This window comes from Carassius carassius, chromosome 7 (genome assembly GCF_963082965.1).
Source record: "Carassius carassius chromosome 7, fCarCar2.1, whole genome shotgun sequence".
In the NCBI taxonomy this organism is placed as follows: Eukaryota; Metazoa; Chordata; class Actinopteri; order Cypriniformes; family Cyprinidae; genus Carassius; species Carassius carassius.
This window is the reverse complement of record NC_081761.1, coordinates 17434375-17457749: the sequence shown is the minus strand read 5'-3', so window position 1 is coordinate 17457749 and position 23375 is coordinate 17434375. Positions and strand designations below refer to the sequence as shown.

The 23375-nt window shown below is 37.9% G+C and overlaps 1 protein-coding gene across 4 annotated transcripts in view; it reads left to right on the top strand.

Annotated features, from left to right (window-relative positions):
- The first annotated feature begins 7164 nt into the window (after nt 1-7164).
- The window catches only part of cntln (centlein, centrosomal protein), a 158457-nt gene continuing 142246 nt past the window's right edge, over nt 7165-23375 (top strand). For 2 of the 4 annotated variants that reach the window (XM_059554074.1, XM_059554071.1), the window contains exons 1-9: nt 7167-7412; nt 7804-7891; nt 9748-9836; nt 11352-11436; nt 16531-16665; nt 17271-17420; nt 21283-21416; nt 21501-21663; nt 21805-21969. In XM_059554074.1, coding sequence (XP_059410057.1) covers nt 7811-7891; nt 9748-9836; nt 11352-11436; nt 16531-16665; nt 17271-17420; nt 21283-21416; nt 21501-21663; nt 21805-21969 — 1002 coding nt within the window. In that variant the 5' untranslated portion in view covers nt 7167-7412; nt 7804-7810. Of the gene's footprint in view, nt 7413-7803; nt 7892-9747; nt 9837-11351; nt 11437-16530; nt 16666-17270; nt 17421-21282; nt 21417-21500; nt 21664-21804; nt 21970-23375 lie in introns of all 4 variants that reach the window. The other 2 variants (XM_059554073.1, XM_059554072.1) reach the window with 2 other exon arrangements.

Genomic DNA, 23375 nt, shown 5'->3' with positions numbered 1-23375 from the left:
TCTTGACTGCAGCAGTTGAACAACCTTGCCCCATCAAAGACAGCCGCTGAGGTTAGAAGAAAAGAAAAAAAAATAGTTAAAGTGGCAAACTCATAAAACCTTAAGTAGAGGAAAAGTGAGATTTTTCCCCCCAATTGTATATATTCAGTGATATCTCCTCCTTGTCTCTGCGTTCTCTGAGAATGAAATGCCTCAGTGTTCACCTGCCCTTAAAAATCACTTTCTCTCTTTTTCAGCAAAATGAAAGCAATAAACATTAAGACAAAAAGAAGCATGATAGAAAATATTGTAATTGTCACCAACAGGTTGAACAGGAATCTGAAAATCAGTTTTTAAATCAGTTTAATTTGGTTGCATTATTGTTCTGCTCAGCTGATTAATGTACAAATAGACATTCAGAATAAACCATGATTACTGCCATTTAAAACTCTTTAAAAAGTTTTTTTATGTTTATTTATTTATTTAAATGAGAGCTAAATAGTAAATAAAGAAAGAGTGAGATGAAAGCAACCCCCATGTAAAGCAGTTTATCTTTGACTTTATTTTGTAAACATGCTCAAGGAAGTAGATTTTATGATTAAAATACCTGACTAACACGTTCGACAAACTTCAGTAAATTAAATCATTAAGAAATAATATAGCCTACCGTTTAACAAATTTAAGTTAATCTATTGTTCATTTAAACGTTTCGTGCCATTTAGGGTATGACTGTTTAAGCGTGGGCTACGTGACGTAAAGATTGTAATGAGCTCTATAGCTACACTACAATAATGTTTGTTAATGTCATAGACAAGGGTTATTGTAAAGTGTTCCTGTGTTGATCGTTCATACTCACCATTTCTTCATATTGTGTGAATGGCCGAATGAAGTTCAGTCAGATCTCGCCCTCATGTGGGGGGACGCTTTCCTCTTCCCTCTCCTCTTCTTTACGCAAATCTCTCTAAACTCACTCAAAACTTTATGTTTGTTCCTTCAGTTTCAAACCGATAATATTAAGAGGAACATCAAAACAGTCATTTATCGTTAAGGAAAGAAACAACACTGCTAATTAAAAAAGAAAGAAATAAAGGGAGTTCTACGCTCTCGTCATTCGCATGCACCGGGGCTCTATAAAGCGAAACACCGTTGAAAATATAAGCTGTTTCGGTGGATCCACAAGCCCAGCGCTGGTTCCGCTGTTCCAGATCCGTTCGTTTAAGACACTCCACCGGGACTGATGCGGGACAGGAGCGGGACTAATGTGGGTGGGTTGTTTGAAGCAGCGGGGTAAATCTCTGGCTGTCCGAGAAGAGAAAACTGTCTTACTCACTCCCGGTTATTTCTTCTGCATAGTCAGCTCTCTCTGACTGCTGCATTACATCCAAAGGAACATGGTAATATATTTTAGTCTAGTGTAATTGGTTGTGCATTATGTGCATTATCGTCGATACTATATTATCATCTTGTAAAATTGGATAATTATCTTCTAGCATAGGTTATTTGGTAGTTTATTATCTAGTTTGTTCAGTGATGTATCTTTAAACAGTAGAGTATTCTGTGCTAATATGGGCTAAGTACTAGAAGTTTTATGTAACCTAAGTATATTTAAGAGTTTATTTTTTCTTTTTTTCTTTTTTCTCTTTTAGAGTTGTTTTTTTATTTTTTTATTCGTTGGTCTAAAACCCGAAACTGTAGCTTTAATATAAGGGCTATAATAAACGCCTGAAATAATCCTACAGACACAATATATTTAATTAATGTTTCCATTCTTTTCTCGTTTTTTCCCCATGTATATACAGACTCTGAAGTTGTAAAGAAAATGTTTAAAATGATTTACTGAAAACTTATTTCTTTACATTATTCATAATAAAATAACAACAACAACAACAATTTACACTTTAAATGTAATTTAATTTAAAGGGAAACCAACAGGTGGGGTGTTCATCGTAGTTTTCTATAACCGTGTATGTCCTAAACTGACTTGTTCAATAGCTTTACAACTATTTTATGACCAATGAATAGAGCTATCATTTTTTAATGCTGTGTAAATTAATGATTTTCAATGTGTTAGGCTCCACTCACATGTTTGGTCAAGAGGTAAATAATAGATCAGGGATTAAACTTGTGTAGAATTCATTCTAGGGTAACAAGCTACACACTCCCAGGATATGCATATTCATCTGATGTGCAAGGCCATGGCAGAGTAAATACCATATGCCCAGTAGTTAGAGAGCTTAAATCCCTAATTAAATGAGATATTACTGTACATTGTTCCCTGATATTAAACAACAGAGAGGAGAAAATAGACCTTTAAAGAATTATGAGTAATGGATGCATTAGCATGTTCACGTGGGTTCAGTCAAATGAGTAATCCAGCGTTTGATGTTTGAACTTCTAGCTCGAAAATGGAGCATTAAATTGTTTTGAAATAAATTTTCTTGCATTACCTTATCATACTTATTAAAAAAATTATTTCGATTACACTGTGTGGAATGAGCTCAATGAAGTCAATTAAACATTCTCATCAAGTGGAAAGCCATCCTATAAGTGCAATGAACTAGTTGCGTCCAAGAGTTATGAACTCAGCAGCTTGACTCTTTTATTTGCTAAAGAAAAACATGACATTAAAGCTGCTTCCTTTCTGAAATCAGCTGCAAAAAGCCACCTGTGTGACCCGAGTATACATATTGGTTGATGTCAGACCCCTTCCAATTGTCTAATTACTCAAAGGGCAGTTGATAATGAGCTATTGAACCTTCTACCGGTTTTGGTCCTTTGGGATGGCCATCAGATGTCATATGACTGTGTGTCTGTTCAATAAATGCCACACATATTTCCCATTTGTGGGCACTGAGGAAAATGTCAAGCTAATGGTGTCACTTGTGTTTTCCTTCTTCACCATCCACCCTCAATATGGAAGCCATCTTTTACCATTGATCTCTTCTCTTGTGTAAATTTTCAACATTCTAGCAGGAACATCAATTCACGGTGGAAGGAAACAAAGTATGTATTTGTGTTAGCTAAATGCTTGATGCCATACTTTCAGTGGATAATGGTCATGGACACCTCCTTGCACACATTCATAAGCATAAACAAAAACAAAGGAGTGAAAATGTTCTCTGTGTTTGCCAGGGGCTTACATTATTTGAGCAGCATGATCCTCTCAGGGGAAATCTGATACAGCCTGTAGGGGAATCACTTCTCTCCTTTTTCCCACAATTCAACAGAGACACATGGGGCAAGCATTGCTCCCTCCACCCCACTGGCTCCTCTTTCTCCCCCCATCGCCCACAGGAAGAGAGCCCTCTTATCAATCCCCTCATTATCCAAAACCCACTGCCTGCTGAAGACAGTTAGAAGGTCATCAGATGGAGCCAGAGACTCATGCACGGGGGACAAATGCTCAACAGTGGAGCTTGTCCTGGGATGCAGAGCATTCTGTGGGAGCTCCGGGTGTGTTGCACGCAAGCGGATGGGCGCGTGATGACAGGTTTGCCGATGGGCAAGTGGAGAGATGCAGCTTTGTAGGTTTCAAGCCATTGCACAGAATAAATGACTGTCACTGCTATGAAGGAGCTGGATTGTGACTTGCAGATAATTATTATTTTAAAAAGTTTAGGAATTTCTTTATACTAAGTGCACTGCAAAAATGTGACCTAACAATTAAATTAGCTGGTTTTATTCAAGTTCAATTAACCAACCTATATACATTAATTTGTATATATTAAATCTGGTTTTTACATTGTACTCATATTTAAGAAATGCTTGCATGTACAGGTAGTTACACTGAAAAAGATGGTAACCTGAAAATGGTGACATCTAAATTAACCGGTTTTATTAAAGTCAAAAATATAATTTAATGTCATTGAATCAACATATATACATTCATTCATACCAACTAATTTTTATAGATCGAATCAAGTATAAATGGCTTTTCAAGGTAATAATTACAGCTTTTAATTAATTTACATCGATAATTACTTTGTCGACCCTACCACCCACACCTAAACTTAACCATTCAACAAAACTTGTCCCTAACTTTAACTACATCCCAGACACAAAAGTGTGCCCAATAAGTACATTATACCTACCAAGTTAAAGACACCTAATATAAAGTGAAACCATTAGTAGTAGCAGTGGAGGAACTATTAGTATTATTTGGGCATATCATAAATTGCTTTAATTACTAAATAATTGCCTGACACTTAGTTTATGCACATCCAAATTATTTTCATATTTAATTTCTCCAAACTTTTAAATAAAATAGATACATACTGTAACTTGTTTACATTTCAGGATAAAACAATGGATGCACAGTAGGAAGTAGGATGGGATAAAATTCTGTTTCCCTTTTTAAAACCAATATCCTGGGGCACATAAACTGTCAGAACCAAGTTTAAAGCTTCTACATTATCTCAACTGGATTTGCACACCCACATGTTCATCCACTGGGAAATGATGTGTTGTGCTCCTCTTTAAAATGTCTCTCATTTCCATTCCAAAGTGACACTGCTAGATTTGCAGCCAGCATGTCTACAAAGTGAACATCTTGTACGTTTTTAGAACATTATAAAGTGCGTAGCCTTTTTCTTCCCCTCTTTATCAAAGGTAAATGCTCAGCAGATGACAGTCCTCCTACCTCCGATTGCAGGCGGAGAACCGGGGCTTTCCCAAACCTCTGTGGTGAGATACTTCCCGTGCTCTGCCTACTCAGCCCACCAAGGGATTGTCGATGCTTCCTGATTGTACGGGCTGTATGTTGATTTGGTGTTAATACATCTCTGTTTCTTAGTGACATGGAGAAGGATGAACAGATGAGTTAAATGGAATCATTTTACTTTACATCATATAGACACAACAGACGGTATCAGCATTTGTCATGCTGTGAAATAATGTTCTAATATGCAATACAATTTTTGCTATTGAACCATTACAATAAAGTACAAATATATATTTATAGAGAGTGAGAGAGATAGAGAGAGAGAGAGAGAGAGAGAGAGAGAGAGAGAGAGAGAGAGAGAGAGCAAACTGAACAATTAAAGAAAGAAGGTTTAAAACCTACATGCAAAAATCATTAAGACGGGACACCTTTTGCTATAGAGGGGTCTGGGGAAAAATGTCCTTATTATCCTGAATTCAGATTATAATAAGCTATTGAAAATTATATTAAAAACAAGATTTAACAGGATTGTAAAACCATTTTTTCCCCACAGCTAAGAAAATACTAAAATCAGACTATCCTAAATAAAAGTCAAAAATTGCTGAATATAAACAAGCTGTCAGGCAAAGTTCATTGCCTTAATAAACAAAGTGATTTAAATGTGTTGTACAGTCTAAATTTGCCCCACTTAAGAATATTGAATTTTTATAACTTATAATCATTATTTTTATTATTTATTTTGCCTGCTGTTTTTAGTCCAGATTCAAATTAAAAAGATAACTGGAAAAAATACTTCATTTTTTTCCCACTCGAGCAACATTTGCGTGGTTGTCTGTTGATCTGAACTTTTTACAGGCCTTGGGGGTTGTAAATGGAGCATGTTACATTTGTCACGTTTGGCTGCTGTTGGAGGCTGTTGAACGGAAACTGATATTAGTGCCAGAGAGTGCATGTAAAATCACATTCGGAATGGATGACTGGTAACTATCATGAGTAAACAAAGGGCTTTGTTGAGCAAGAAAAAAAAAAGTTGATTCAAAAGTGCCATGTGTCTGCGCTCTTAAAAGGGGCAGATGTTGCAAATTACCAGCCAGTCTACTGCCTCTGAAATCGCAGCTCAAATGAGCATCCTAATGAGAGGCACTGTTTGCGGGTCAAAGAAAAGCCTAATCACGCTAAGTCAATTGACTTCTTCTGGAGCAAGAGAGCATGCAAGCTCCAAAGCAGATGACCTACTGTCTGTTGCACTCCTGCAACCTCCTTTATATCTGTCTAATCTTGTTTCTGTGGTTTTAATCATAGCCTTTTGACTATGATATGACTCTAGTCGACAAGGACATGCACAGTTGTTTATACTCAATTATACAATCATTATGCAATGAAAAAAGTTAATCTGCCTCAATAAATTCGGAATGATACAAGAGTGCAATCTATGATAATTTATATTGTGTTGAACAAGATGAACAACCCTGGTAGACTCTTTACTAGCAATGATTTAAATAGGTACATTAAGAGTAAATTGTTTTGAGTTGAAAGCAGGAGAAAGAGTGCAGCACACCAGGAGTACTTACTATGAGTGATATGATAATATAGTAAATAAAATACATAAAAATAAATAAATAAATAAATAACATTTTGTTCAAGACGTGCTGTTGAGTTTTGAAATGTTGGGCTTTCTGACTTTTAGTCACATAGTGGAAAGAAAACATCAAAAATACACTTTTAATTGTTTATTTGACTGCACTTTATTTATTTGCTTCTTTAGAGGTCAATTACAACACATTTTCAGAAGCACTGACAAAAACCAAACTTTCCAGTTTTGTTAATTTGTCATTTGCCTGATGTTATAACATTTTATTCCTAAAAACATGGAATGGAAATTTGAAAATGATTTGTGGAGTGATAAAAAGATGTATCCAAAATATATTTTGTAAAAAACTTTGACCCAAATATGTCAACAAAATGAAACAAGAATTCTGAACCTGGCTTTCTGTCCAGATCCCTGTTCTGGAAATGTATGCAAATTAATGTGTATTTACATAGAAAATGTGCATATTTAAACATTCCAGAAAACTTTTAATAATAATAATAATAATAATAATCTTTAGAAAATTTCAGTTCATTTGTTATTTTTGTTAGCCTATTTATTTATTTGTTTGTTTTAACCTTATATTCACCTGGTGTCTTATCTCAAATTAATTTATATTAATCATAAGAAAGAAAGAAAGAAAGAAAGAAAGAAAGAAAGAAAGAAAGAAAGAAAGAAAGAAAGAAAGAAAGAAAGTGCTGTAGTAGCTATTGTAGATCGTTGGAAACTATTTTAAATCTTATTTCAATATAAATTATATTGGACTTTAAACAACTTCACATAATAGTTAAATCAGGTTTTAATGTTAATTTTTTTGTTCCGTGAATTATACTGATAGCATGGAAAACATTAATATTACACTCTAGTCTAGGCTATGCACAAAGAGGCTTCTATACTCTTTGCTATGCAGATGAAGAATGTCCGTTGAGACTAGCAAGCCGTAAATTGTTTCGGCCTGTCGTGAAATGTGGTAAACGGCTCTGTATCAAAACACGGAACTGGCGCGATCATTTGAAACAGTCACGACGTTTGTTTGTATTTCCACTTTAATGAGCTCTGTAGTTTATTTTCCAGTTTTAACCCTCCGATGAAAACATGCTGTCAGGTGCAATCAGAATGGTGATTTAATAATATTGCGGTTTTCACTTTGCATAAAGTTCATCGGTATCCAAGGACGCGCTGCAGGTCAGGCACAGTCACACACACACACACACACACACACACACACACACACACCGCGCACTTTATTTAAACTAGCAGTTGTTCTTAGTTTGTTAAAACACTTGTATTAGTGCTCAGTTTTGTTATTATCTTATTAGGCACCTATTAATGCTTTATTGTTGCAGTTGGTCATGCGATTTTAATGTGTTTTTTTTGTATTTTATATCGGATAATTGAATTGAGTGACTGTTTATTGAGATTTAATGCAGTGTCCACAGAGAGTGTTTCATTAATTCATAGACTCAGATTCACTTGATCTTATTCAACTCCATCTACATGTTCATCATCTGTCTATCTGTCTTTCTATCTAATTTATTTTAGACTAGACAATGATATAAATGAACTTTTCTGTTAGGATCTCAATGGACTCGAAAGACAATGAACGTGTTTTACTCCTCGAGGAAGAGGTGAGGAGTTTGTCTGAGGAACTTGCTCAATGCCAGGTATTTTAAACCATTTAATAATATTATTATTACTATTATTGTTATTATTTTTTTTTTTGTGTCAAATTACAATTTATTTGGTCTATTCTTCTCTGTCTCAGGATATATTGACAATAGTAAAAAAAAAAAAATCTACTACCTCAACAATATACCAGTATTCTAAGATAGTCATATCAGAAGCCCATATTATTATTATTTTTTCTTGCAGTTTATTTATTATTATTATTATTGTTTTTGGTTCATTGATTGTTCATCACAGTTGTGATGCTAAAACAACCCGACTTCCAACATATGGACTCACTGTACTGAACACTTAACTCATGTGACTTAAGGATACTGCATATTGTTAAAGCCCCACCAGGTGCTGCCTAAAAAACAAATACCTGCATTGTCAACAGTGTCTCAAACTCAAGCTATCATTATAAATAGATTGAAAAATATTACTAATATATTATAATTTTTGAGTATATAATTTACTTACAGACATCCTTACACTGATCCTGATTGAGAAGGGCCATCAACAATTACTCAGTGGGTGGTCTTTATTTACTATACAACAATAAAAGGCTTACTCCGACCTGCAATAGGACTACATCATCGGTGGATGTCGACTGACTCTGTCTAGGTTTTTTTTTTAAACTTGCCTGCGGTTAACAATTGATTTTTCTCCATTTCACTTTTAATGACAAGTGTGCATGTATAAAGGATCACATATAATTTATGTGAAAGGTGCTGTGCCCATCCATCGACTGCCATTAACTGCAAAATGTTTCTAGTGGACCTTAGAATTTTCAGGGAGGCAGTTCTACTTTATTAATATTTGTATAAATAGCAACATTCAATGAGTGCACTCATCCAGTGGGCATTCATGGTCTGCTGTATAGATAAATAATTCATCAATACCACTGCCTTTCAACATATCAAACACCTTCCATTCCATGAGAAAATCCCTGTAATGTGCAGGAGTTGCTCAATCTTCTGATGTAGTGAGATTAAGCGCTTGTGAAGAGACCACCTATTTGATGGAGGACTTTTCTTAATTTGTCATTAAACACAATGAAGGCTAGGAATTGTGAGATCTCTTTTTATATTCATTTGTCTCTCTCTCACACACACTACTTTGTATGTTTAGCCTATGGTCTATCAAGGTCTGCCTGCACCATTTAGTAAATAATTAATTAGACACTTTTGAATAGGGTTTAAAATTCATGTACTAATTGGACACCAGCAGATTCTGCAGGGATTTATGACTTTAATCTTATAATGATGTGGACATAATTTAACAGATAATTTTATATTAAGTTGATCTGGTGTAATTCTGTTTTTTTTTTATTAATGTCAGAAAATGATGTCTGTCATTAAATGTAATGTAGCTTAAAAATCTTTGAAAGCCATTTTTTTTTTCCAAAAGACACTTTGAATTGTAAGTGTGTCTTGCGCGTGCCTTGTCTCTCTGCAGCCACTTTATTCTTTAGGCAACTAGTGAGTTCAGATTTACCCCTGGGTTTTTTCCCCTGTTTCTGTGTGACTTCATGAATAGGATTGCTCTGATTTTATTTCCTTTTTTTGTTATTTTTTAGAACAATAATGTTTCATGCATTTGTTTGATCTTCAGTTTTAATACATCCTGTGATATAATTTACTGTGATATTGTCTAATCTATCCATCCATCCATCCATCCATCCATCCATCCATCCATCCATCCATCTATCTATCTATTTACATTAATAAGTGTAATGCAATGTCAAACTGCTTGGTATTTTCTTTGCAGGATTTTCATTATTATAATGAGGCTGGTTCTTAATTTTGACTTTTGTCAATGAGCCATCTTTTTTTTTTGTATTTGCTTCTAATAGACAGACAAGGAGTTTGTGTGGTCGCTTTGGAAGCGACTTCAAGTGGCTAGTCCAGACCTAACCCAGGCAGTGAGTCTTGTAATGGAAAGGTGAGTAACATTGTAAAGTCACCATTTTTTTTTTTTTTTAACAACAGCAAATCCTCTGCACCTATTTTCTCAGTCCCTTTCTTCTATTGAATCATTACACTTTTACGATTCAGACTTGAAATAAATGCTTTTTCTGCAACATGAAATCCCTGATTTGCGAGCACGGTTCTGCAGGTGTGTGTGTTGGGTGGCTGCGCCGTTGAATGCAGCTATGAGAGAACTCGAGAGCAGATGATGATCTAAACCCTCTTATCCTCAACACAGACTCCCTCTCTCTCTTCTCGTCTAGACATTTAAAAAACTTCTCTTTGAGGAACATATACTAGATTTAACATGACTTATGACCCTCAAAGAGGGTGTGGGGAGCTACAAAAGTGGCATGGGAACGTGTTGTGGGGGGAAAAAAGAGATCAAGAATTCGTAATGCCGAACGATTGCCATTGACATGACTTTTAAAAGTTATTATTATGATGTAAAGAGGTGAAGATAAAGCAATGTTTTGCACTTGGGAGAAAATTTAGGGCACTGGCATGGCTTGGCAATGGCTGTGTATTTATTTGGGTGCAAATTAAATAATTCTTTCCACCACCTGATGTAAGGTCAGAGATATGGAGTATTTTTTGTGACCAAAAGCTTGAGCTTAAGCAAATGTGTTCCTCGACTCTAGAAGTGATGATAAATAAAAGAGCACCAGCCAGGCTAGGCTCTCCGATATCCCTCACCAGCTTCTTCCTCAGGCAGTGCAACAAACCGAGCTGCTCCTCAAAGAACTGGCAACATGCACCTGAGGGCGTGTGTATATATCAGCATTGTGCCACACGGGAGATTGACATGATAATTGTGCTTACTCTGTGAAGCACACAGGCTAATGGGAATTCTGGCTGGTCTGGTACGGAGCAAACACTTGGCTTGGGATATGGTTAACATCACCAAGCTTCAAGGCAGTGGTGTTCTCTGAGGAGAGCCATACCATGTCAGATGTCCTCAGGTTAAGATAGAATGAGAAAGGGTGGAAGAGATTGAAAAAGTGAACCAGGGAAAGGAGGATCCCAGGTGACTGGCGGCTGTTCAAACAAACTCACCCCAATTGGGATTCTTTTGTCTTTTCCCCCCAAACACCTGCTAAAGAGGGTTAGATCCTGAAAGGAAAGGGGTGTTTGTGTTTCCCCAGTGAGTAGTGTTCCTGTATTGATATCCTGATAATTACTGATACCTGGAGACTGGAGTTATATCCCATCATTCCCTGTTTGACCCTCTGCGGTATAAGCTCAGAGAACGTGCTGAGTGGTTGAAAGGCAATTTTGCCTGTTTCTTCTCTCACAGCATCCAGTCTATCCTGCAGTGTTTTATCTCCTAACCGAGCGTCACCGTTGCATCATCCCAAATAGATTTTCAAATGTGAATGGCTTCAGTGTTCACTGAGGCCAGTGGATCGGTTCGCCCTCTTCTGTATTCTGATACTGTGACAGCCTGCGCCTTTAATTTTGCTCTTTTGTTCAATCTGTGCTGTACTAGAGAAAAGCAGAAAGCTGAGAACAAGGACAGGAAAGTTCTGGAGATCCTTCAAGCAAAAGACTACAGAATCCAAGGGCTGGAACAGGTACTGTGAGAGCTTTACACAACTTAAACTACACCCCAGCCACTGGTGTACAGACATGCATGTGGTCTCAGAAACCTTCGTCTCTCCTTTTTTAACGAGCATCTCTGACTGCTTGATAAATCTGCTTGGGTGACAGCTAGTGATGAAGCCGTGTTGTTAATTCACCTTTAATCATGCCTCTTAATGAAACATCTGTCAGTCGGCTTCATTAGAAACTCACCAGCAGCGAGTCCGTCAGATATGTCCACGCATCATGCATAGTCTTCATTTGTGTAAATAAGATTAGCCATGGCTTGATAACCCATAGCACAGGGGTCTCCAATCTTTTTTATAGCATGGACCAGTTTTCATTTTGACAGTATTCTCACTGCAAGGAGGGGGGTGGGGTTCTTGAGAAGATCGGAACATAAATGTAATTTACTCGAAATCCTCAAATTACGTCTCTATATTTCAACTGCATGCAACAACAAACTAATACAAAACATTACAACTCGCCATAATAATCAATGGGAGCACTGGGCTTGATTCCCTGAAAAAAAAAAAATGATCCCAGTGAAGAGGGATGGGTGACTGTGAGACTCAAAGTGTGTTGCGGACAGCCAGTCTGCTATGTAACTTTGTTTCAGTGGCTGTGAGCACAGAAAAACCCACTTTGTAAAGGTATGAAGTTCGGAAAGGAAGTAAACACTTCGGAGCCTTTCGCAGCTATCTTATGTTTTGTTTTAATCATTTGCGATCTCAATGAACTGATGCTCTTTACGCACTGGCATGGATGTTTTGCTAGGCACATTTGTAAATGGGTTTGTAAACACACCCATTCCTTATTAGTTCTTAGATCACTTGCATTTGGGAAGTAACGCTCCTAATGTTGACTATTGGAAACATGTCGAAAGTATCCTCGCTGTCCCCCCAGTTGCAACTTGGCTTTGTATGCAGACACTTTGTCTGCCAATTTTAAAACAGTTGTCATTCTCCCATGCAGTGACAAATTAATTATATATTATACATAAACCAATAATATTGCATTGTTGTCAACATAGGTCAATTCATCAGTGCATACCCTGGCAACGCATTAACCTTTTCTAACATTTGCTCTGTCCTCTGTGATATCGTCAGTTTGTTAGCTGAAAGCGGAATCTGGCCTACCTTAGCTGCAGCTCTGCAAAACATTTCACAGCAAATGACTTTTGCAGCTGGCAAAATCAGTTCTTCCCCAATGATGAAGGACTTCTTAGCTTTAGCGATACAGTCAGCCACAAATTATACGCATTGGATTTGGAGCATGTGAATTGCCAAAAGAGACAAAACCATATTTTAGAGATGAATAATCATATTTTCGGTTAAAGGCACCTTTATTATTCTCCTTTTTCTTTGCCAGCAGCTGTTGCTTCATGATCGTTATCATTTGTTCTTTTCTTACCTCCTTCACTAAAGAAACTTTCGAGAGATGTTTGTTTCCCACTCATGTTAATATTAGCTGAATCTTAAAGTGTGGAACAAACGTTTTTCTGAAATCACGCCCATAAATTTGGATATTGGCTCTTAAAGGGGAAACACGATAAATAATACAGTGGTTTTGCATATAGCCTAGAATCATTTTGCGTTCATTTGGCCTGCCAGCAGCTCTTTCACTGCCTGGTACTGGGTCGCAACTGGGGTTGGGGACCTCTGCTATAGCGGACCAAGCTGGAACTTACGAAACACCACACCATGGCTTTGACATCATGACAGCATTTCTAATGAAGGGCCAGTGTGTTTATTTTCATAGCAGCAATTATGTTTAGTGTCAGCATCATAGATATAAACACCTAGATGGCACATTAGCAACTATTTCTAATTACAGTGATACGGCTGCATGTCTGCCATATTGGAAAGGTCAAGATCTGCTTGTAATTGCAAGGAAGTGAATGTCAGTCAGATGACAGGTGTGCTTTGCAACAGGCTGTAACAGTCCCTTCTTACCGATTTTCACAGGATTTGGTTTGTCATAAAAGTCAAATGGTTCTGCACATTGTTGATGATGTTACATTCAGAAGGAACGAGTATTGGTAAAGTGCTCTTCATCAATGATCTGGAACAACAGTCTGATTGCTTGTACCTTTTACTGAAATAAGGTTATAAACCATAAATAAACCCAACAATTGAAACACAATCAAACATTATTTCATATATAGTAAATTTGCATAAGAACAGTATCATAGTTTGCAGCAGTATTTTGTGAGACTGTGGTGGGTGGACCTTAGACCCTTTAGGGTCTAGGGATAAATCAAAGTGTTTAATAATAATAATAATAATAATAATAAATGGCACAAAACACAACCTTTAATGCTATTATGAGGAAATGTAAAAATATTTTCAGTACAGGCTGGTTGCACAGATTAAGGTAACAGGTTTGCTAGAAAAACACTGATCGTAACATTGTGATTGTGGTTTACTTTCCAAACCATAAACTATACTTATAACAATATAATAGCAAGAGTGTTGCTCAGCATGGTTTAGTTCAGCAGTTAAACTGTAAGTGTGATATTGCTTTTATACAGCAATTCTGTAAACAAGATATTAATGCTCTCTTATGTTCTTAAGTGGACTTGAGTAACAAAGAAAATTCATGCTCTCCTATCACTTGGGGGATAGGAACCCCGATCTGAATTTTCCTGAAGCAGTAGAAAACATTGTGACTTTACACAAGTCTGAAAATAACTTGTGAGCTAAAGTTAATACAGAGTTAAAAATAACTCTACTTATGCTTCTCACATACTCAAGTTGGGAATGCTACAAAAAAAATATACAGTATATAAGCAGAGTGATGCAAACATTGAATCATTCCAGTGCTATTGTACTCCAAATATACACTAAAGCACTAAATATATGGCACACCACCAATCAAATTACACACCTGGAACTGTTAATCACATTCAATCATGTTATGGATGTGAAAAAAGGACCATGGCGTTATCATCATACTTACTGATGCATCACACATATAAATTGTTAATCTGAAAGTAGCATAGAAAATACCGTATAATTAACTATTTATGATAGACTGTGGATTGTATATACACTGTTAAATGACCTGCAGTATATTAGCATTATATAAGTCATACATATGAAATGTTTGAGTGTTTGTATGAAATAATTGTTCCAAGATGGCAGACATGTTGACATATCCAGAGCAACTGAATACTGATCCTTTGTATTAATATATCTGTTCAGCAATTCCTCAATATAGTGTATTTTTTTACACACAAATAGAATTTGTTTCAGATTAAGAGCCAACTGTGCACATTTTGAAGTTGATGCTTTAGTATGCACTATTTTTAATAGATAAAAAATTAAGTTACAGTTTTGAACAAGTCTTTTCTTCTGTCAGGTTTAAGTTGCACTGGCCTGTTAGTGGAATTTGACCATCATGCCCTGCTTGAGAAACTCATTAATAATCAGAATTTTGGGTACCACTCAAAACCACTGGCATTCGTCTCATCCAAATTTTGTGCCAAACGAATCCAAATGTGATTAATTGCTTTTTCCTTCCTTGGCCGTGTGATGGTCTGCTGAATCCTCATCTCATCTCTGCATTTCCACACTAACCTTGACCAGCATTCCTCTCACTCCACCCCCTTCCATTGCCCCTCTTCTTCCATTTTTGTAACATAATTAGCTTTCATTTTTGAACTGCGCTGGGGATTTCTAATGCTAATCTCTCTGTCCTAGACCTCTTTAACTTATTTAAACCTCTTTTCCTACCAACTTAGAAGTACTAGAGTTAAAACAGTGCTTGCCTACCTCATTATCAACATTTTGAATTGAGTTTCACTTGTGCTATAATCTCTATTAAAACCTGCATTTGCAGCATTTGCATGGTGCACAGACTGAACATAAGTTCTCTATCTAGAAAGATTCAAGTGATTTCCCCAAACATGGCAATTAATTGCCTCCCACAGCTCAGGGTTGTTTTTTGAGATATCAGCATAGAGGCGAGACATCCCGGTTGAAGTGTGTGTTCGCAATAGGAAACGCATTATCGGAATAACAGAGGTGGCAGAGGGATAACTGTGAACGATATTGAATATTTGCACTGAACATAGAACAAGGGGGTAGTTCACCCAAAGGTGAAAATTCTGTCACCCTTGTGTCATTCCATGTCAGTTCGTTGTAAAGAAAGTGTAAATTTATTCCATATGAATCAAGCAGTTTAATCCAATTCTTCTGAACAGACACATTCTTTTTATATGATAAACAGATTTATTTTAGGTCTTTATTTAGATATAAACATTGGTCAATGTGCATTACATAGAGCTCTTTGGGTTCTCCTCACAAACTTTCTGAAACTTCAGAATTTTGGTGTAATGCAGTATCAATTAAAAATCTCTAAAATATCTTTCTTTGTGTTTCGAAGATAAATTAAGGTCTTATGGGGCAAACGTTCCCTTAAAGTCTGGGATACGCTTCATTTTTAAGTCTGTCTTTGCATTTCATGCATGGTCAGGTGTTCTAGATCTAGTTCTGAGTATTGACAGTGAACTTGTGTATAAATATTCAACATTATGGGTATTATGTTCTCTGGTAGTAAACTTTTTTTGGTAACAAGCCTCCTCTCAATATTTCAGCCAAACAAATTTTTTATATTGCTGTTCTTTCATCTTTTTGGACACAGTGAATTGTGTCCACACTGCTGAGGTATTTACGTATAGTAGCTTATTCACACTTTTACTTGCTATCTCACAATCCGCTCATACGGAATAGATCTCATTGGAGAAGTGCTAATTAAACAGCAATGATTTTGGCCTTTCAATATTATTTCTTCAGAAACTGTTAACTTTAACAATGTAGCAAGTAACAACTGAATAATTCTTTTAGCTTTATCATGTCCTGTTGAAACATCATAGTACAGCACTGCTCATTCCCGTGTCGCACATTTAGCAATTCAGGACAAAACGCCTGTGACATGCTTCCCCATCTCCGTATCATGCAACAGCTGACCCCATTACAGAAACTATTAATGAAACCTAACTCTCAGTCCTGTAAACACTCATACCCAGATTGCTTGTGACTAACGGCTGTCTCTCACGATCACTCATGTGGCTCTTTAAACAGAAAGTGACGGCACAAGAGCAGGAGATAAACAACCGAGTCCAGCAGTTGCGTGGCAGTGAGGAGGAGTGCGGTTTAATGAAGAAAGAACTGGCAGCTCTGCAGCAGAGACTGGGGAATAAGAGTCGACAACTTAAGGTTTGGACAAATTTCCACTGGCACCACTTTTAAAGCGCTGCTTCTGTGCCTGTGACACCAGGAAGAGAGGGAGTGGGAAAAAAACTGACAAGCCCCTGGAGCCAATTGCCTAAGGCCTCAAAATCCCGGGTCGGGGCCAGGGGCTGTAAGGGTGGCGCTGGTAGTGACAGCGTAGCTCAGAAAAACATTCTCAATAAATACTTAATGATGGCCGAGCAGAGGAAAGAGTGTGTATGTGATGTGGCTTCTCCTTAATTACCTTCTGATGGGACTGGCATGATTAATTGATAAAGTGAAGATCTGGGGAGGATGTGTCTTTCCAGGGTCTCTTAGAAAAGGGAGGGAAGGATAGTGTGGGTAAAAAAGAAAGGAGCGAGAGATCAGCATCAAAGGCAGGCTGGCAGGACTAATGGGCCTGTAGTGGAGCTATTCTCATTAGAGCTATCATTAGAGCAAAAGATGGTGCCTGCGCCAGGCTACCTGTGTGGGCTTCGGATTGCCCTGCCAACACAGGTGTGCTCCAAACTTTCCTCTCTGGCCCTGCCTGCTCTGCTGCCTTTTCATCCCAATGATGCGACCATCTCTCGCTCTCTTTTCCCCGGCAGGAAGCGAGGAGGCAGGCGCAGGAGTTCGAGGAGGAGGGCAGGCGTGCCCTACAGGAAGCCAGGCAACAATTAGATGCTCAGCACTCAGCTTCTCAGGCAGAGCTGGAGATATTGCGGGACCAAGAGGCTGTCAGCAGTTCCAGAGTCAAGGTAAGGTACCCCGCTTCACACCCTGTTCTCTTTTTTTGCTGCTTCCTAAGCGGGTTCATGTAAATGAACTTGTCTCACAATGCGCAAATGTTAAATATTGATAGATATGTTCAGGAGGGGGCGAAATAATGACTTGGTGGATTTACATGGTTGGCCCAATTTTTCTTTTCCCCAATCAACAGCGGGAGTGTACCCCTTGCAACATGACCAGAGCTGTTTTACATGTGGCCCCGAATCAGTCCTGCCTGCTGTCGTGGTGCTTAGCGACTTGGGCTATAATGACCTACTACAGATGGAGCATGAGCTGTTGTTAGCATGTTCCATAGGTTCCATTCAGTATTTGTGTATGTTTAATAGGGCTCGTGTCCTCTTGGGTTGAGTGTCACTCAAGCACCTGTGTGATTACCTGCTTTACATACAGATTTGTGTTCATTACTCTCCATGGGGGGAAGGGCAGAGGCAGGTCTGTGTGGACCTTAAACTCTAACTAGTCCAATTAAATTAGACTGTAGTGGTGCTCGGACCGTGTCCCCTTTCCTCCTGTGCTCTCTGTCTCTCTCAGTGCCCCTGTCAGCACTGGCTAGTTTTTAATGAGGGCTGGCCCGTGCTCTCCCTGGCCTGAGTGTTTGATGCTCAGCATCTGTTTGCTTCTCATTATCTCCATCAGCTCCTGTGAAATGCTGCTGATAGGCTTCCCGCTTTTGTTGCTAATCTATTACTTTTAATCCGTTGCCTTTCTTCGTTCCTTTTTACTGTGGTCAAGTTCTCTGAGTTTTTTTTTTGCCAAACAAGAGTGTCCATGATAAAAAAAGAACAAAAAAAACAAAAAAACATCTATGTATGTTTTATTTTTATTTTCACCTTCGTATCCATGTTGGATTTTTGTTTCTTTTGTTAAAGATTTTATAGCATTTTCACACAAAATCTCCCTCATGAGCACTAGAAGTATGAAGATAGGATAAGTATGAGGATAAATATTTCAGTGTTAACTAGGGCTGCACGATATTGGGAAAAAATGGCATTGCGATATTTTATTTTTCTGCGATATATATTGCGATATGAAATCTAATCTAATTTTTTCTTACAAACAAAAATAGGGTGAGCACACTTACATTCTCATTTTAAATGATTTAAACATCGACACCATCGTGTCAATTGATTAATATGCACGAGGGAGTGAGTGAGTGTGTGTGTGTGTGAGACCCTGGAACATAAGTCATAAGTAGCACAGGCATATTTGTAGCAATAGCCAACAATACATTGTATAGGTCAAAATTATAGATTTTGTATAAAATCTTGAATTATTTATTTATTTATAAAAATGTTGCTCTGTTATCATTTCGCCCCTATTCCTACTAGGGGGTGTGATATGATAATTAGAACATATTTTGGTGACTGTTTTTGTGCCGGTGCCTTAGCTCAGGGGTTTTCAAACTGTGGGTCGCGACCCACTCGTGGGTCACGGAATGGAACAAGGTGGGTCGCACAAAGTCACTTGGCTGCAGCTAATTTTGCGTTTCAATGACACACAGACACTAACACAGTTCAGTCTAGGGCTGCACGAATGTGACGAGTGGGGCGGGGCCTAGTGCCATGGGAACAGAGCTAGGCCGGTGGAGTGATTGGGAAATGAGCAACACTCACCGGTCTCAAGAACCACGGAGGAGATCGGAAAGATACAAAAGAGGAGCGATGACAGTGAAGGACGAGAGAGGACCAGGCCTGGGTTTTATTTTGTGTTTGTTTTTTATTTGTGCACGGCAGTCATCCGAGAGGGGCTGTCGCGCTGTTTTGTGTTTATTTGGTTATTAAAACTTTGTTTGATTGTCCGCCGGTTCCCACCTCTTTCCACGAAGGAGTCATCGAGGCGGTGGGCTGGAGTGAGTTCGCCCCCCCCCCCCCCCCCCCCCCCCCGGCAACTCACTCCAGCCCACCACATCGAGCACCCTCGGCGGCAGACTCCTTCGCCCTGCTCGATGGCACTGCGGATTCACCCCAGCGGCGAAGGATCTTCGGCAGCGCGCCCCTCCTTCCTCCCTGGCTTCGGCACCAGTGTAAAACATTAAAATCTTCACAATCACAGGAAGAAGGAGGCGGGAACTGGGAACCCACTCATCACAACGATATAGCCCACCAACATTAATAATGAACTGCAATATCCTTAGTGTGATTTTCAAATTGCAATTAAGTCCGTGTGCGTTGCGTGTTTTGAAGGTCTCAGAGCAATGTCATTAAAAGGTTCAATCGGTCTTTTTTTACCTATTTCACAATTATTTTAATCTCCAAACTGTTTTAGATAGTTCTGCTTTGCTTCTTATGCTTTTCTAAAAAAGTGTTGGATTGTGCTCCGTTCTCGCCGACACACACGGAAGGATCATGAATGCAACAAAACACAGCAGCGCAGATCACACTTCACTGGAGTGAGCCTGCTTCACGTTTTTATGGACACTACATATTTTAACGCCAGTAAACAAAAATTAAAACTTGTAAATTTGTAGTGAAATTTTCAGTTGTACTCTAAAATAAAATGGTTATTTTTCTTAAATACTTAATTTCTGTCATAAAAATTTTAAGTAAGATTAGGTTTAAAGTAATTTCACTCGTTGTTTTTTTTTTTTTTTTAATATTTTGGTGGGTCGTGAAATATATTACACTTGTCTAGGTGGGTCGTGGAATGGAAAAGTTTGGGAACCACTGCCTTAGCTGATATAGGCCTGTCATGGACAGCTGCCTCCCAAAGCTGTTCATAATTGTCATAATTATGAGGTGAGGGGATTAGCTCACAGCAGTGACAGAAATAAACTCTTTTATTATGAGGCAGTATTTACCTCCTTTTACTTTTTTACTTTTATATAATAGCAATTTCAAACCTTATTAGATGTATGCTTCATCATTGTCGAATTCTTGCATTTAATCAAAAAATGCAATTACAAATAAGTCAACGCTATGGGGTGTTACCAATCAAATTAAATGAGTATCAACAAAATCAATTTCTGCACTATAGACGTGGCACAGATGCCGAATCTAAAGCAGCATTTCAATGTATTAACACTGCAATTACAACTGCATAACTAACACTATGGAATTAATGATTTAAAAATAATATTTTGAATATTTTCAAATATGAGATAATTTTAAAACATACAATTTTTCCTTAAGATATGAAACTAAAACTAATTAGTCTTAATGACTGAGTCATGTATTCAATAGATTTGTTTAAATGGCTGATTTATTCAAGAAAAAAAGCAAATGACTGTATTTATGACTAGATCTTGGAATCGTTAATTGGTTCAAAAATGCTTATTCATTCAGAAATTAAACACCATTTTGTGTTGGTCAGAGATGCACAATAGTTCCATTGTGGCTTTGTTTTGAACAATTTTCTTTGCCAAAATGAGTAAAAACTGACAGTATTGACAATGATCTGTCTAAAGTGTAACTCACATTACCATATACCACATAACTCATATATTTACTGATCTTTTGAATAAATTCAATTCACATTTGCAACTGTGGTGATATTTGAGAACTACGCTTACCTATAGCATATAGAAATATAAGAGAACACCACATGATTTTGATGCAGTGGACAAAAAGGCAAATAAGCAGTGAAGGAGCTTATTATTATTATTATTAAGATACAATAATGAAAGATTATACCCTTTGTTCTTCAGAATTAATTTTATTTTAGAAGTTAAAAACATGTTTATCACAAAAAGATACAGTTACTGCCTGTACATTACAGTATGTGTGAATAGAATTTTAAATGGATTTTTGAATAAATTAATCGATCTGCACCAAAAAAAAGGGGAGGGGGGTATTTCTTGCCATTGAACCAATTAACAATAAATTTCTCTTGCAGAATTTGGAAGAGGAACTATTCAGAAGCAGACAGGACGTGCTAGAGGCTCAGAGTCGCTCAACTGCTTTGTCTCTTCAGCTTTCCAATGTAGAAAGGGATGGAGCTGACAAAGAACAACAGCTCTGTCAAATCAAGTAAGCAGCACTTACACAGATCTGGCTGAGCTTTGATTAACCCTGACCATATGAGTTGACCGTGATGTGTGTGTTCATGTCCAGACACGAGCTCCAGGACTTGCAGTGTCTGTACAGGCAGAGTGTGGAACATGCAGGAGAACAGGCCCAGCTCATTCAGCAGCTGGAGGGGCTTAACCTGGACACGCAAAGAGTCCTGCGCAGCCAAGAGGAGGCCCACACGGCAGACACCGTCTCCTACCAGAAGGTACAGGAGTGCATCTGTTGTCTGAACTTAGCGCCTGTCCTCACGAGTGAACACGTTCCCCTGGGGGTGAACTTGTGTTCCAGCAAGGACTTAACTGCATTAACCGAGCTTGTCCTTCACTGTCTGTTTCTGCTGTGACAGCTCCACAGCGAGCTGAGCGTGTCATACCAAGCCCTTTGGCACAGCCAGGAACAGCTCCGCCAGCGGGAAGCAGCCCTCAGCATGCAGCTCAGCCAGAGAGATCAGCAGATCCAAGAACTCCAGGCACAGCTGCAGAGTTTCACAGCCGCCGCGGGGCACTGTGAGGTGAGTCCGTGTGGGGAGCACCATGACAGATTTACATCATGCTCAATGCCCTTTGTATGCAAAGCAAGCTGAATGAGCACTTCAGCAAAACCACACACTGTTCATTTCCTTTTTCTCCTCTTAGTGTAACCGCATCTATAATAAATGAAATGCCTTTCAGTAAGAGATAAATGGGAAGAGATGACCAGGAGTTTTTGTTCATTTTTGCAAGACTTCATGCTGTCTGACAACTCCAAAGCATTTGGCATTAACCTTGCTTGAATACTGCCAGAGCTCCTCTCAAAAGATCAGTTATTGCATGTATATATGGCATGGGTGAGATTTTTGTATGCTATTTTTTTTTTTAAGTCTTTTTTTGTCACTAAGCCTGCATTAATTTTACTGAAAACAACCCACTAAAAATAGTAAGAATAAAAATAGTAAATTTGAGAAGTTTTATAGTTTAAAATAAAGTAAAATAAAATAAATAAAGAAACAAAAACCATTTCAGGATTCTTTATAAAAAAAAAAATAAAAAAAAAGGTCAGAAGAACAGCATTTATTTAAAAAAGAAATGTTCACTTTACTGTCCCTTTTGCTCATTTTAAAATGTAGTATTTCATTGTTTCCATTTCCATTTTTTTTTTTAACTAAGAAATAGATTCTAGAACATATATGTTTGTTAAAGTAGAAATTTCCATTAATACTTTACAGGGTTGGGTATCGATTGGGTTTTTTACGATACCGGTGCCATTTCGATACTTTTAAAAACGGTACCAGTGCCTGAACCAATACAAAAAAAAAAAAAGAACCACAAAAAAAACTAGGGATAACATTAAAGAACATTAAAATTATTTAAAATAAATCCTTAACTTTAACATGCTCCTTGGATGCTCTCATTTCCCAAGTTGTGCTTCCCTTACTCTAACGCCGCCTTCACACTGGCAGTTGAAATCCGCTCCGTAATACGCAATACTCCCCCAGTGGACGTCGTACTTCACCGCTGAAAAGCATCGGAAAGCTTCGGAAGCGCGTAGAACAAAAATGGTGGAGAGATTAGAACGATTGATATTGTCTGTATCTGAATGTGCATGTCAGGTCAGCTAAATGTGGCATAGTGGTATATAGGGTTTCAAACAACCCTGCACTCGAGCGAGAGAGACCGAGTGTGTCCGAGAGCGGGGGTCACAATATTTAATTATTCATTTTAATTGTATTAATTGCCCTTAAAATGTTAGAAAATCATGGAAATAAAAAAATGACATGACAACTTATCGTTATAAAGTCATTATTTATTTTATTAAAAGTTATGAATTCAGGTCTGTTTATCAGTACCATAGCAACGCCAACTTCCGCTGGAATTGTCGGATAGGAACCGTCCGTAGCCTTTCGCAAGAGTTAAATTTTTTGAATGCATCTGGATGACC